A 16,025-nucleotide genomic window follows, 5' to 3' on the forward strand; every position below is an offset into this window, starting at 1 on the left:
CGATCCCTGATAATAATATATAAAATATACCTACAGGTGTTTGGTAGAACGTTAGACAAACTTCGTATGTTAGGTCATTTTGAATAAAGGTTCGCCCATTTGACCCTAAATGAGCTACTTTTTAGATTGATATTTTTATAATTATGTTTTTTTTTTNGAGGCTCAGGTGGCTCAAGAGCAACATCCCGCCGGTGAGTGGTGACGTCATATAGATGCAGCAGCTCGCAGGTGCACCTGGACACCAAGGTTCAAGAGGCTCAAGAGGCTCAGGTGGCTTAAGAGGCTCAGGTGGCTCAAGAGCAACGTCCCGCCGGTGAGTGGTGACGTCATATAGATGCAGCAGCTCGCAGGTGCACCTGGACACGAGGGTCGTGGGCCTGCCGCCGCTGCTGACGTCAATAATGTTTACATCATCACAAGATAGCAGAATACAATTGAGGGCCGTGGAGAAGAATGCCAGGATACCTGCAGCAGCAGATCGATGCTACCAACGGTGATTTAAAACTTAGATTTGGTATTTTTGTAATCGGCATTTGAGTTCATAATAATAATATAATAATACTCTTTATTGCACACCAAATAACAGAACAGAAAGAAAAGGAACACACAAGGTACAACTAGGCGGTTTCAAGTTTTATGTTTGAGTTGGTCGTAGAATTAACTCTCCTACGTGAAGTTTAGTTTTGCTTGCCATGTATTCTGAGAACTTTTTTGTACATGACACGTAGCCACCGCTGTTTAGGTTCTTATTTCGCTCGTAGAGAATTAACTCCTATGTGAACAACGTTTTGCTTGCTGTGTATTATTCTAAGAAGTTGTTTGAATATTACATATACTCGTACTTTCATACGTAGTAACCATAGAGATATAGAGAGATGCCAACTAATGCGCTGAGTTCGAAACTCCGTTTCGCATTTGAAATTCACAACACGAAGTAATGAAAATATGTGCTCATTATCCATTTGATTGCGGTGTCAGTACTCAACGTTCGAATAATCTTTAGTACTACGCAAGCAATGTAAACTGTTTACATTATGACGTCGCTGCTGTCATCGTTGCTTTCACGAGCAATGTGTTCTGTTTTTGGGCATATTGCTGCGACACCGGCCCCGCCCCCTTGTCACATCTCCCTTTAGTTTCTGTGATCTGTGGTAGTAACTATGTGTAATGTGTGGTATTGATGTGAATATATCTCTTTTCACTTCAGATAGGCGAAAGCCTTCGCAAATACTTCCCCAACCTGATCACGAACTACCTGTACCCATCGCTGACGCTGCTTCGCTCGCGGCTGACGGAGCTGGTGGTGTCCATCGACTCGCAATTAGTGCTGAAGTGTTTAGAACTCCTGGACTACCGCATGCGGCCGCTGACTGGGAAGGACGACCGTCCGCCGCCTGGGGCCGCTTTTATTGCTATGCTACGTGAGTGTAGACTAGTGTAGTACTAAATCTGTAGTCTAGGGGGAAGGAGGAGGTGTGTCCATTGACTCGCAGCTCGTGCTGAAGTGTTTAGAACTCCTGGATTACCGCATGCGGCCGCTGACTGGGAAGGACGACCGCCCGCCGCCTGGGGCCGCTTTTATTGCTATGCTGCGTGAGTGTAGACTAGTGTAACGCTAATACTATAGCCTTGGGGGTAGGGGGGAGCTGTCTACATTGACTCTCAGCTCGTGCTGAAGTGTCTGGAGTTGCTGGATTATCGTGTGCGGCGCAGCTCGTGCTGAAGTGTTTAGAACTCCTGGATTACCGCATGCGGCCGCTGACTGGGAAGGACGACCGTCCGCCGCCTGGGGCCGCTTTCATTGCTATGCTACGTGAGTGTCGCTTAGTGTGCCGTTAAGTCTCTAGTCAGAAGAAGTGAAGAGGAGAGGGGGTGTCTTCATCGACTCGCAACTCGTACTGTTGCTGGACTACTGCATGCAGCCGCCGTTGAGTGTCGTTTAGTGTAGCGCTAAATCTGTAGTTTAGGGGGAAGAAGGACGGTGTATCCATCGACTCGCAGCTGGTGCTGAAGTGTTTAGAACTCCTGGATTACCGCATGCGGCCGCTGACTGGGAAGGACGACCGCCCGCCGCCTGGGGCCGCTTTTATTGCTATGCTACGTGAGTGTCGCTCAGTGTACCCTTAAGACTCTATCCAGGAGAGGTGAAGAGGAGAGGGGGTGTCTTCATCGACTCGCAACTCGTACTGTTGCTGGACTACTGCATGCAGCCGCCGCTGAGTGAACAAGTCGTCCAAAATTAAATTGTAACCGAGCCGAGAATCCAGGCCAAAAAAAAGGCCAGGCCAAATAATCTACCAACTTTTTCATTATATCGACAAAAACAATTAGCGGGCCGCAATTTATAATGAGTTTAGAACCTCTGATATTAAATTTTTTTTATCAACTCTCGGCGAACAGACTTTAGACACTAAAAGTGTGTTTATTGTCACCTTGCAGCCAAACTAGCGCCGTGCTGGGTGGTGTGGGCGGTGATATGGTCCGTGGGCGCAACGTGCGACCACAACGGGCGCGCGATATTCTCCGAATTCATGCGCAAGCTCACCGAGGAGAACGGCCTGAAGCCGCTGTTTCCTAAGGAGGGACGCGTGTATGATTATACGTGAGTTGCTTCTTGTGATTCATAAAGCTTGTAATGAGGGCTATCGTTTTTATACTTAACAGTTGGCACCCCTGGCGATTGACAGGACCTTACTCTACAGTGGCGCCATCTTGATGAGTGCAAATACGATAGTCCTCCTACCACTTTCGCGCTCACCAGTTGGTGCCACTGTCTTCGCTACTAGCAAGTGACAGGACCTTACTCTACAGTGGCGCTAACTGGTGAGCGCTAAAACGATAGCCCTCATTGTAATTGTCTTGTAATAAATAAATAATAGCTCGTTGCAATATTGTCACGGTGAGAATCTCATCCCCATTTTATTTTCTGTGTATCAGAAATCGCAATATTGTACTGACTAAATCTCTGTTCTATTTGATGGTACTGTATTCTTATGCCCGTTTTCACCATCAATTCCTAATTTTAAGTGACCCCTTTGAAAACAAAATTCCTACTATGTGTTACCATAGGGGTCACTTAAAAAATAGGGATTGATGGTAAAAACGGGCATTAGCCTTAGCCTGTTATGATGAGAGAAGTGATCGTCGGAATACATTATGAATCCGCTCTTTTCCTAACGGGACTGTGACGATACGTAACTGGCTTGTTGTAAAACAGGGTGTGACAAATAGTCACCAATAAAAGTTCCTAGTTGATAATGTATTGGATACGGGAATTATGTATTTTACAAAATTGGTAAAGCCTGGTCCGTGAGCACGTAGAATCCCGTCCAATGACCCCAAGCTACCCATCCTTATCCCTCGCGCGTAATTATATTGCTGTCGCGACTTTGGGGCTTTAGTCTTTTTTAATTCTTTGAACAGTGCCAAAAACCATTTGTGTGCATGAACATATTTGTTTGTATTGGACTGGGTGTTTTCATACATAATATGTATGACGGCGCATCGATCATTTTAGAGCGGGGTAGTCGTCCCGCTCTGACGCAACACCGAGCGCTGGCGCGCGCCCGCAGTCGAGCGCAGCCTTCATAGCGGTTACATCGATTTGCATCGCGCAACTACGCTACGTGTTCGGTGGAGTGTCTGTGATTTTCGATTAATTCTAATATCGGCAATGTAATAGAAGTAATATCTCGGTGATTATTAAAATAGCTTGGACTTAATGGTGAAAGTTCGTTTAATTTTCCTCGCCCGATTACCCACGCCAATCTACCCACTATTTGACACTATTGGCAATGGAGACCCCCGATAATGATAGAGGTACTGATCCTTCACATCAGGGTGACGTGCCTTTATCAGAAGTGGGATGCGAAGGGCAAACATCTGAGGAAAATGTCCGTGGCCGAGAGACAACGACACCGAACTTTGTGCTTCATATGGAGACCTTGTTATCAAGATTATTGTCGACGCCGCAACCGGAACGTTCAACCAGTGCCAGTACCCAGCTGATCCAGTTCAACCCTGACGACAGTGAAGCGGATATAGAAGGTTGGTGCAGAGTGACCGAGATAATAATTGACAATAGAAAATTAGAAGGCGCAGAGCTATTGCTGGTACTTACACACGCTTTGAAGGGGCGAGCTGCTTCATGCTTAACAAAGCTACAAGCTTCGCAGCTATCATGGCCTCAGATAAAAGAATTGCTGCTAGCCAAATTTGCGAAACCCATGTTGGCTCAAGACTACTTCGATGATATACTTCGATTTCAAGTTGGACCCAAGGAGACAGCGTGTGAAGCAGCTATGCGGCTCTGGAGTCTCATAGAACGCATACCACGTACCGAAATGGCCGAAGACATACAGACTGGGTTTGTAGCCGCCGTACTAAGCCAGAAGGATCCCGCCATTCGAAGAGAGCTGCACTCGCACAATGTATCAACGAGAGCCCAACTTTTTCGTATTCTTAATGGGATTTCACTGAAACGTCGACATGACATCAACGACATGACCCAAGACATCGAAACTAAGAGAGCTCGTTTTATGGAACCACGCTTTACCGGAACGTGTCACCGTTGTGGCGCTCTAGGACATAAGGCGCTAGACTGCCGTAGAAGACGTGATAATATACCGGCAGCGACCAAGACTTCGGACCTATCATCGAAGACACCGGAAACGTCGCGTTCACTCACCTGCTTCGTGTGTGGCCAACCAGGGCACCTCGCATCGACGTGTCCAGACAGAAGAGGAGGAGGAGGAGCGCCAGCGACAACCAAGGAGGTCCACGTCTGCGAGCGCAGAGCATCCAGGAGCACCTTAACTACATCATCTGGTGAGCCCGTCTCCTTTCTTTTTGATAGTGGTTCCGCTTGCTCGTTAGTGACTAGTAGCTTTGCTGAGAAGTTTCCGGGTACTTTGCATAACAATTTGGTTTGTCTAACCGGTATCGGTAAAGAGGACGTGAAATGTGTGTCGCAGGTCTTTAGCCCCGTCACTATTCAAGGGATTACGGTACCTTTACTTTTCCATATTGTTCCCGATGGTAGTATAACAGAACCCGTTATTATAGGCAGAGATTTGCTAGAAAACGATGTCCGTGTACAAATCAATAGCGATAAAATAGAGTTTTCCTTGAGCAAGAAAGTTAACTTGACCGATAAATCTGACAGTTTTGACTTTTCCATGATAGACACCGATTTAGAGGGCGACGATAAAACCGCTCTTATCAACATATTAAAAAAATATAGTGACTTCTTTATCGATGGCATACCTACACGACGTGTGACGACTGGTACTTTGCGCATAGATCCCATTGACCCTAATAAAATTGTTCAGAGGCGCCCCTACAGATTAGCACCTACGGAAAAGGAAATTGTTAAGGACAAAATAGAATCTCTTTTAAAAGCAGGTGTCATCCGCGAGAGTAACTCCCCGTTCGCTAGCCCAATCCTCCTAGTAAAAAAAAAGGACGGAACGGACAGAATGTGCGTGGATTATAGAGAACTTAACGCAAACACGCGTCCAGAACACTTTCCCCTGCCCAGGATTGACGAACAAATAGATCGTCTTCATGGTGCTCATTATTTTTCTTCCCTGGACATGGCATCCGGGTACCACCAAATTTTAGTTGACAGCGATAGCGATAGCATAGCCCGAACAGCCTTCGTGACACCTGAAGGTCAGTATGAGTATCTGGCCATGCCCTTCGGGTTACGTAACTCAGCTTCTGTATATCAGCGGTGCATAAATAAGGCCCTAGGTCCCCTAAAAGATAAAGTAGCCTTAGCGTATATGGATGATGTGCTCTGCTATTCAAGTGACGTCACCCAGGGCCTAGAACGCCTTGACAAAACACTCTTAGCGTTATCGGAAGCCGGATTTTCTTTCAATATTAAGAAATGTAAATTCATGAAGGGTCAAATCGATTATCTTGGCTATGTTATAAAATCTGGTGAAGTAGCTCCAAACCCTAAGAAGATTCAAGCCTTGGCAAATGCACCGACCCCAAAGACGGCCACACAGGTTAGGCAATTTTTGGGCCTTGCCTCCTATTTTAGGCGGTTTGTACCAAACTATACTCGTCTTGTAGGACCTCTTTACCCGCTGACAAAATTAAAGGGTCCAATAAAATGGACTGAAGCCCATGATGAGATCCATAAGAAAATTGTTAAAATACTGACGTCTGAGCCTGTGCTCACAATATTTGACCGTGATGCTCCTATCGAGCTCCACACAGACGCGAGTTCTGAAGGATACGGGGCAATACTTATACAGCGTAAAGACAATGTACCTCATGTTGTGTCGTATTTCAGCCGTCGAACGACCGACACGGAATCTAGGTATCATTCGTACGAACTAGAAACCCTGGCGGTCGTTCGAGCGGTAGAAAACTTCCGCCACTATTTATATGGACAGCATTTCACAGTCTTTACGGACTGCAATTCTCTCAAAGCGTCCAAGTCCAAAACAGACCTTACCCCGCGTGTCCATCGTTGGTGGGCCTTTCTGCAGGCCTATGACTTTGACATAGTCCACAAACAGGGTACCAGCATGGAACACGCAGACTTTTTGTCTAGAAATCTTCCTCAATCAGAATCTCCACCCGGACAGTCAGAGTTAGATAAGACACATGACACGGTAAAGAAAATTAAAGATGTCCATTTCGTTGAGTTGCACCAAGGCTGGTTGGCAGTAGAGCAGAAACGTGATAGTGAAATCCAAGACCTTATTTCAAAGCATACTAATAGGGAACTCCCCGAAGCAGTAGCTCATACATATGACATTAGGCAGGGTATACTATACAGGAAAGTAGAACGCAACAAAAGCACTTTTTGGCTTCCAATTGTCCCCAGGTCTCTTACATGGACTTTGATCAACCACGTGCATACAGAAATCATGCACTTAGGCGCAGAAAAGACCCTAGATAAACTGTACGAACAGTATTGGTTCCCACAAATGGCGAAACAAGTTCGCATGTTTGTAAGTTCATGTATTGTGTGTAAGGCTTCCAAAGGTTGCTCAGGAGCCCAACAGGTCAGGCTGCATCCCATCCCTAAAGCTGCTACGCCTTGGCACACCATCCATATAGATATCACAGGCAAACTAAGTGGAAAAAGCGATAGGAAAGAATACTCTTCTGTTATAATCGATTCCTTCACTAAGTACGTTCTCTTAGAGTATACTTCCTCTCTCGATGCTGCTAGTGCAGTTAAAGCCCTAAAGAAAGCCGTTTGTCTTTTTGGAGCCCCCAAGCGGATAATTGCCGATCAGGGTCGGTGTTACATCAGCGCCGACTTTAAGCAGTTCTGTTCTGACCACAACATCGAACTACATTTTATCGCTACGGGTTCCAGTAGGGCCAATGGTCAAGTGGAGCGAGTGATGCGCACTTTAAAGAGCCTTCTCACTATTATAGAAAATGACCCCAACAAAACATGGCGAGACGAACTTCCTGATGTCCAGCTAGCATTAAACAGTACGCGATCTCGAGTCACAGGTTACACTCCAACAGAATTGATGTTCGGTATACGCGCGCAGTCTTTAGGCATATCCCGTATAGCCCACCAAGTAGAACCAGAACAGCGTATAGATTTAGAGGAAGCTAGAAACATTGCAGCGCAAAACATTAGTAAGGCCGCGTCTTCTGAAATAGAACGATTTAACCGAGGCCGCGCAGTGGTAAAACCATTTTCTACTGGTGAGTACGTCTTCATAAAATCCAGTGAACGCAACCAGACGAAACTGCATAGGAAATTTAGGGGTCCGTTTGTAATTACTCGCGTGCTAGATCATGACCGGTATGAGCTGCGGAATATTGACGGGTCTAATAGAACGTATAAGTATGCACACGAAAATTTACGTGCGGTACCCAGAGGCTACGATGGCTTACTTGAAATAGCTACTTCTCTTACTGACTGTGACGAAGTGGCCGAGACGGCGGGCCAGGGTCAAAATGAGATGGAGAGGGTTTCGTCCGATGATGATAGTGAAACCGTGTCTGTTGATGGCTCGCGTACTTGTTCCGCTACTTCCGGAACCCTCTCTGCCTCTGAATTAGACGAGCCCTAACTTTATGTGAGTGTTATTTTTTCATTGTCCGTGTGTGTAATATTGTGTGTGAGAGACTGGGAGTACCTTTGTCGTAGTAGGTTAAGGGACTGGCTTATGATGGTCGATGTCCTAAAAGCCTGACTACATTGGGATCAAGGGATTGGTTTGGGGACTGGCTTATATTGGTCGATGTTCCTAATCAGTCTGCTGTAGCCTGTGATAGGCTGGGTTGGCCTGTGAGAGGCTGAGTTGGCCTGTGAGAGGCTGAGTTGGCCTGTGAGAGGCTGAGTTGGCCTGTGAGAGGCTGAGTTGGCCTGTGAGAGGCGTTATGGAGTTTATGGTTTGGTAAATGGTCGAAGGGACGCTGAGGGGTTGTCCGGTCCATGTCACCATATCAGATGGAGGCTGGTCGAAGGGACGCTTGCGCTCAGTTGTCCGGTCCATTATGTTGGTGTGTGTGTGTGTGTGTGCTTAATTCACCGTCTTCATAAATTATGTCAGTGATGGACGAGCGTGGGTGGGATTTACCAGTTATTCATTTTGTCCCTGCAGATTAACGGGAGGAGGAGAGTGACTGGCATATGAGATCGCACGAGGACGTGCGAATGTCAGTCTGGCCGTGACGGCGCATCGATTATTTTAGAGCGGGGTAGTCGTCCCGCTCTGACGCAACACCGAGCGCTGGCGCGCGCCCGCAGTCGAGCGCAGCCTTCATAGCGGTTACATCGATTTGCATCGCGCAACTACGCTACGTGTTCGGTGGAGTGTCTGTGATTTTCGATTAATTCTAATATCGGCAATGTAATAGAAGTAATATCTCGGTGATTATTAAAATAGCTTGGACTTAATGGTGAAAGTTCGTTTAATTTTCCTCGCCCGATTACCCACGCCAATCTACCCACTATTTGACACTATTGGCAATGGAGACCCCCGATAATGATAGAGGTACTGATCCTTCACATCAGGGTGACGTGCCTTTATGTATGTATTTACAAAAAAAAAGTATTTAAGTATGTTTATATCCGTTGTCTAGTACCCATAGTACAAGCTTTGCTTAGTTTGGGACTAGAAGCGCAGTGTAAAATGTCCAAGGATATTTATTTATTATTTATTTATTTGGTTTCTGCTTTATGTAGGCACTCCCAGTTATCATATCAGTGCACTGACGTGTTATACATAGAAAACAATCGATAAGATAATTTTATACTTATTTCTCAGATTACACGACGGAGGTTTCACTGACCCGACCGATGATGGAGAGCCAGCCAACCCGTACTGGTACAACTGGATGGCCAATATGGAGGAGTATGAGGTCGACCCTGAGTGGCAGTTCGCAGGTTAGACCAGACTTTTGTTGTAAAATCGTAGCTATTACAACTAGAGAAGGTGCAACACATTGTTTCAAGATAAACACCACCATCCTCAGATTATGGTATGGTTTGTTGATAAGGACCACCCGCATTCTTCCCGTTGATATTGTAAGAAGCATCTCATCATCATCATCTTTTCAGCCATACGACGTCCACTGCTGAACATAGGCCTCCCCCAATGACTTCCACATCGCACGGTTGGTAACGGCCTGCATCCAGCGCCTTCCTGCTACCTTTATAGTCGTCGGTCCTAAGGGAGGCATCTAAGGGAGGAATATGCGAACATCAAGCCTCGCAAACCCGTCTAGCCAGCGTAGAGAGCCATATCCTTCTTGCCTTCATGGTACTCATTGCCTCAGTAAGGGCTATCGTTTTTATAATAACACTTGTCATTGACCAATGACATTATTTTACTCTACGGTGGCGCCATCTTAGCGAGTGACAATGCGATAGCGCTTCACCGATTTGCGCTCATCAGTTGGCGCCACAGTCTTAGCTACTAGCGAGTGACAGTACCTTACTCCATAGCGGCAATATCTGGTGATGGCAAATACGGTAGCCTTAATTAGACACATGTCCGTTTTCACCATCAATTCCTAATTTTCAAGGGATCCCTATGATAACACATAACAGGAATTTTGTTTTCAAAAGGGTCACTTAAAAATTAGGGTTATGGTGAAAACGGACATTAAGCTCCGTCAGTGAGGACTAAATGGTAGCCTTAATTAGACACATGTCCGTTTTCACCATCAATTCCTAATTTTTAAGGGACCGCTATGGTAACACATACAGGAATTTTGTTTTCAAAGGGGTTACTGGTATGGTATAGTCAGCTACTGCAGTAGGGAGTAAATGACCCTATGATGATGTTTGACCCTTCCTCCATAGATATCGAAGTCCCCACGCTAGACAATGTACGCAGCGCGGCTATGCTCGGCTACAAGATAGCTAACTACAACCACGTGATCTGCGTCGGGCCAACGGGTACTGGCAAGACTGTCACGATCACGTCGAAATTGTCACGCGGGCTGCACAAAAAGTTTATATGCGAGTTCATCGTGTTCTCCGCTAGGACTTCGGCTAACCAGACCCAGGTATGATTCCCGTGGGCGACACAAAAAGTTCAAGAATCAAAGGTACTGGCAAGACTGTCACGATTACGTCGAAACTGTCACGCGGGCTGCACAAGAAGTTTATATGCGAGTTCATCGTGTTCTCCGCTAGGACGTCCGCTAATCAGACCCAGGTACGATTCCCGTGGGTGACACAAAAAGTTCAAGAATCAAAGGTACTGGCAAGACTGTCACCATCACGTCGAAACTGTCACGCGGGCTGCACAAGAAGTTTATTTGCGAGTTCATCGTGTTCTCCGCTAGGACTTCGGCTAATCAGACCCAGGTACGATTAGTTCACTAGAATCTGGAATATGGATTAGCTCATTGGAACCTGGAATATGGATTAGTTCACTAGAATATGACGTATAGCTGGCCCACCGTTTACAAGACATCTTGTCTGCCCAGCCGTCGCTGACCGCTGTCAGCGTTTATTTTTATGTATTTATTTAATTTAGTTTAGTGTTACAATACTCAATACTCAAATATTTATTGCATTTCACAGTGTACATTAGGTCTTAAATATATAATTGCTTTAAAAGGCTTCATAGAAAACATACATACACTTGCGTTAGTATGATTTTTATTGCTTGTGTTAGTGGATGTCGATACCGTTCTCTCTTTTGTAACCTGTTTACTGTTAAAGAGATTATTCCGACAAATTTTTGTACATAATAAAGGGTTTTAGGGCCTACAATAAACTCACGCGCGTCTATCATAAAATAGTATGTGTGGCGTGGAAGACGAGTTTCCAGACTCGTGCTAGGGCCGGGCGTGGATATACATATAAGCGGGCGCACGAGGCGGGTGGCGACGCACATGTATTAGCGTAGGCGACTTTCCCTCCCATTTACCCGCACACCTTTCCACGTTGGCATCGTCCGTGCCAGAGCGTCAATATAATCAATCACGGCTGACCAGGTGCTTGCAGTCAACTCGACCAGGTTGTGTATCTGTCTACTACATAGACAGTGGTGACTGATTCTTCTCAGCACTGGCTCATTTATTGTCCCTAAGCAATGTTAGGGTTAATATTGGGACGTGTAAAAGAGCTTTTTAAAAGCCTAGGGGTCATCCATAAAGTACGTCACACGTAAAGAGGGGGGGAGGGGGTTGACAAAGTGTGACATGGTGTGACAAGGGGTGGGAGGGGTCCTAAGTTTCGTGACATCACATTTCAATTGTTTCAAATATTTGATATAATGTTGATTTCATAAAAAATGTACTTAATTTAAATGGAAATAANGCATTTTCATAATTAGATTTCTAATAAATCTATCTTTAAAACATTACTGTTTTTTTTACTGAGGTAGTTTTTACGACCTCTCGCGACCCCCGTATAGAGGCTTCGCAACCCCCCAGGGGGAAGCAGTCTAGTCACTAGACTATACACTTTTGTTGTAAAATCGTACTTATTACAACTAGGGAAGGTGCAACACATTGTTTCAAGATAAACACCATCATCCTCAGATTATGGTATGGTTTGTTGATAAGGACTTTACGATAGCCTTCATCAGGGCACGAAACTGGCCGAGAGATGGCGGAGTGACTCGGGCGATGAGGAGTAGTATTTAAATCGCCCCGCTCCGATGTCGCCCGTTTTGTGCGCGTCACCATAAAACTGTCCATGTTGTTGTATGCATCGACGCCGCTCCGCCGTCGCCAGTTTGTGCCCGCAAACTTAGATTTAAACACCAGCAGTGGGGAGTAAATAACCCAAAGACGATGATGGATTCTTCCTTCACAGATATCGAAGTCCCAACGCTAGACAATGTACGCAGCGCGGCTATGCTCGGCTACAAGATAGCTAACTACAACCACGTGATCTGCGTCGGGCCAACGGGCACGGGCAAGACTGTCACGATCACGTCGAAATTGTCACGCGGGCTTCACAAGAAGTTTATATGCGAGTTCATCGTGTTCTCCGCTAGGACTTCGGCTAATCAGACGCAGGTATGATTAGTAGCACTTTATTGGAATATTATAAGCTTTACTGTACCTCTAGTAGGAAAAACTTTCGAGTTCGTTTCGTTGCGTATTCAAAGTGTCATCGAAAAATTTTGTATGAAAAATTAAACAGCGCCCCCTAGGGCGGCTATAATATAGGAGGCGCTGTTTAATTTTTCATACAAAATTTTTCGATGACACTTTGAATACGCAACGAAACGAACTCGAAAGTTTTTCCTACTAGAGGTACTGGATATCGAAAGGTCGATGCTTGGCATCTGAAATGAGGTCATTCGACAGAAGGCCGTTACTGTAAAATGCTTCTTATAAATATACATACGCTTGCGTCAGTGTGATTTTATTAGGAGTACACACTATAAAAGTTTGGCGGTCGACGGGTAATGATCTAGCGACTTACAAATCGGCAATTCGATGTCGACACCGTTCGCTCTTTAAGTAAGAAGAATCATAGATGGCGCTTTACAAACTTTTTATAGAGATGGCGCTAAACATGTGTTGGTTTGGAACACCTTTATCTGTCTAATCAACTGAGGGCTGAGTGTGAGTTTACATCAAACGCGCTCACTAGAGTCACTAGTGAGCACGTTAAAAATGTATTAAAATTTTAGTTTTTGAACGTTTCCCGCTAGGGGCGCTGTATAATCCATTTAATGTTATTTTTTGACGCGCTCACTAGTGAGCGCGTTTGATGTAAACTTACACAAAGGCCCTCTGGTCAATCGTTCCCAGGACGTGATAGACAGCAAGTTGGAGCGGNCAGGTGACGTCACACTAGGGAGGGGGGGGGGTCTCAGAAATGTGACCACCTGTGACAAGGACGGAGGGGGGGGTAAAAAAATCATGAAATTCGTGTGACGTACTTTATGGATGGCCCCCTATATGCAAAAAAAAAAAATGAGTTTATAATCTTTCCAGGACGTGATAGACAGCAAGTTGGAGCGTCGGCGGCGCGGCGTGTTCGGGCCGCCGCCCACCAAGCGGCAGGTGTTCTTCATCGACGACCTCAACATGCCCGCGCTGGAGGTGTACGGCGCGCAGCCGCCCATCGAGCTGCTCAGGCAGTTCATGGACTTCTCTGGTGAGTGCTGAGAAAAGGGGAGAAGAAGGGAGGAGGGGAGATGAAGCTGGCAGGCTCCAGGCGAGACGCAGAGACATAGGACACGACACGAGAGAAGATGTGCGGCGAAGCTGACAGGCTCCACTCGAGATACTAAGACACAGGAGATGAGACTATAGCAGAGGGAGCGAGACGAAATGAGACTATAGGAGAGGCGAGACTAAAGAGAGGAGACGAGACTATCGGAGCGTCACCACGCTACAATCGCTCTGTTATCGCTCTGTAGCCGCGTTGTTATTGTGCAGCAGTCGGGTCACTATAGCGCTGCAGTCGCGCCGTTAGCGCTCTGTAGTCTCGTGGCAGACGCATCGTTATTGCTTTGTAGTCTCGTCACTATCGCGTCGCGTCCCAGGCCGTGGCAGCAAGCTGGAGCGGCGGCGGCGCGGCGTGTTCGGGCCGCCGCCCACCAAGCGGCAGGTGTTCTTCATCGACGACCTCAACATGCCCGCGCTGGAGGTGTACGGCGCGCAGCCGCCCATCGAGCTGCTCAGGCAGTTCATGGACTTCTCCGGTGAGTGCTGCTGCCAGTAGACGAGCCAGGAGTAGAGACAGGAGACGAGACGAGGCTAGAGGAGACTAGAGGAGAGGTGTACGGCGCGCAGCCGCCCATCGAGCTGCTCCGGCAGTTCATGGACTTCTCCGGTGAGTGCTGCTGCCAGTAGACGAGCCAGGAGTAGAGACAGGAGACGAGACGAGAGGAGACGAAACTAGTTGAGACGAGGCGAGAGGAGGAGGCTCCAGTCGAGACATTGAGACACAAGAAAAGATACGAGACTTGGAGAGGAGACGAGACGAGACGAGACTAGAGGAGAGGAGACGAGACGAGAGGAGCATCACCACGCTACAGTCGCTATGTAGTCGCGTCGTTATTGTGCAGCAGTCGGGTCACTATAGCGCTGCAGTCGCGCAGTTAGCGCTCTGTAGTCTCGTGGCAGTCGCATCGTTATTGCTCTGTAGTCGTGTCGCTATCGCGTTGCAGTCGTGTCACTATTACGCTGCAGTCGCGCTGCAGTCGCACTGTTATCGAGCTCCAGCAGTTGCGCTGTTGTCAAGCAGTAGTCGTGTCACTATCTCGCTGAAGTCGTAGTCGCTCTGTCATCGCGCTGCAGTCGCGCCTTGTCGCTCTCGCCGCGTGCCTCAGCGTCCCAGGCCGTGGCAGCAAGCTGGAGCGGCGGCGGCGCGGCGTGTTCGGGCCGCCGCCCACCAAGCGGCAGGTGTTCTTCATCGACGACCTCAACATGCCCGCGCTGGAGGTGTACGGCGCGCAGCCGCCCATCGAGCTGCTCAGGCAGTTCATGGACTTCTCGGGTGAGTGCTGAGAAAAGGGGAGATGAAGGGAGGAGGGGAGATGAAGCTGGCAGGCTCCAGGCGAGACGCAGAGACAGGAGACGAGACGAGATGAGACGAGACTAGGAGACGAGACGAGACGAGACTAGAGGAGAGGAAACGAGACGAGAGGAGAGTCACCACGCTACAGTCGCTATGTAGTCGCGTCGTTATTGTGCAGCAGTCGGGTCACTATAGCGCTGCAGTCGCGCCGTTAGCGCTCTGTAGTCTCGTGGCAGACGCATCGTTATTGCTCTGTAGTCGCGTCGCTATCGCGTTGCAGTCGTGTCACTATTACGCTACAGTCGCGCTGCAGTCTCTCTGTCGCGCTGCAGTCGCTCTGTTATCGCGCCGCAGCAGTTGCGCTGTTGTCAAGTAGAAGTCGTGTCACTATCTCGCTGAAGTCGTAGTCGCTCTGTCATCGCGCTGCAGTCGCGCCATGGTCTCTCTCGCCGCGTGCCTCAGCGTCCCAGGCCGTGGCAGCAAGCTGGAGCGGCGGCGGCGCGGCGTGTTCGGGCCGCCGCCCACCAAGCGGCAGGTGTTCTTCATCGACGACCTCAACATGCCCGCGCTGGAGGTGTACGGCGCGCAGCCGCCCATCGAGCTGCTCCGCCAGTTCATGGACTTCTCCGGTGAGTGCCGCAGCCTGAGCCTGGAGACGAGAGAGGGTGAGGTGAAGCTAGTAGGCTCCTGGCGAGACGCAGAGATACAGGAGACGAGACTAGAGGAGACGAAACTAGAGGAGACGAGGCGAGAGGAGCAGGCTCCAGTCGAGACATTGAGACACAAGAGACGAGACGAAACGAAACGAGAAGAGACGAGACGAAAAGAGAAGAGAAGAGACGAGACGAGACGAAACGAAACGAGAAGAGACGAGACGAGACTAGGAGACGAGACGAGACTAGAGGAGACGAGACGAGAGGAGCGTCACCACGCTACAATCGCTCTGTTATCGCTCTGTAGCCGCGTTGTTATTGTGCAGCAGTCGGGTCACTATAGCGCTGCAGTCGCGCCGTTAGCGCTCTGTAGTCTCGTGGCAGTCGCATCGTTATTGCTCTGTAGTCGCATCGCTATCGCGTTGCAATCG

General features: G+C 47.8%; 1 protein-coding gene across 1 annotated transcript in view; it reads left to right on the forward strand.

The window, feature by feature from the left end:
* Window positions 1-453: 453 nt before the first annotated feature.
* LOC114354902 (dynein heavy chain 1, axonemal-like) overlaps window positions 454-16,025 on the forward strand; it is a gene marked incomplete at its 3' end in the record, with an annotated part of 53,712 nt that continues 38,140 nt past the window's right edge. The window contains exons 1-8 of the mRNA XM_028307493.1: window positions 454-522; window positions 1,208-1,421; window positions 1,714-1,813; window positions 1,968-2,101; window positions 2,440-2,602; window positions 9,264-9,382; window positions 10,304-10,509; window positions 13,411-13,573. Coding sequence (XP_028163294.1) covers window positions 454-522; window positions 1,208-1,421; window positions 1,714-1,813; window positions 1,968-2,101; window positions 2,440-2,602; window positions 9,264-9,382; window positions 10,304-10,509; window positions 13,411-13,573 — 1,168 coding nt within the window. The remainder of the gene's footprint in view (window positions 523-1,207; window positions 1,422-1,713; window positions 1,814-1,967; window positions 2,102-2,439; window positions 2,603-9,263; window positions 9,383-10,303; window positions 10,510-13,410; window positions 13,574-16,025) is intronic.

This window comes from Ostrinia furnacalis, unplaced genomic scaffold, assembly GCF_004193835.3.
Source record: "Ostrinia furnacalis isolate ACB-3 unplaced genomic scaffold, ASM419383v2 OfSCF2256, whole genome shotgun sequence".
Lineage (NCBI taxonomy): Eukaryota > Metazoa > Arthropoda > Insecta > Lepidoptera > Crambidae > Ostrinia > Ostrinia furnacalis.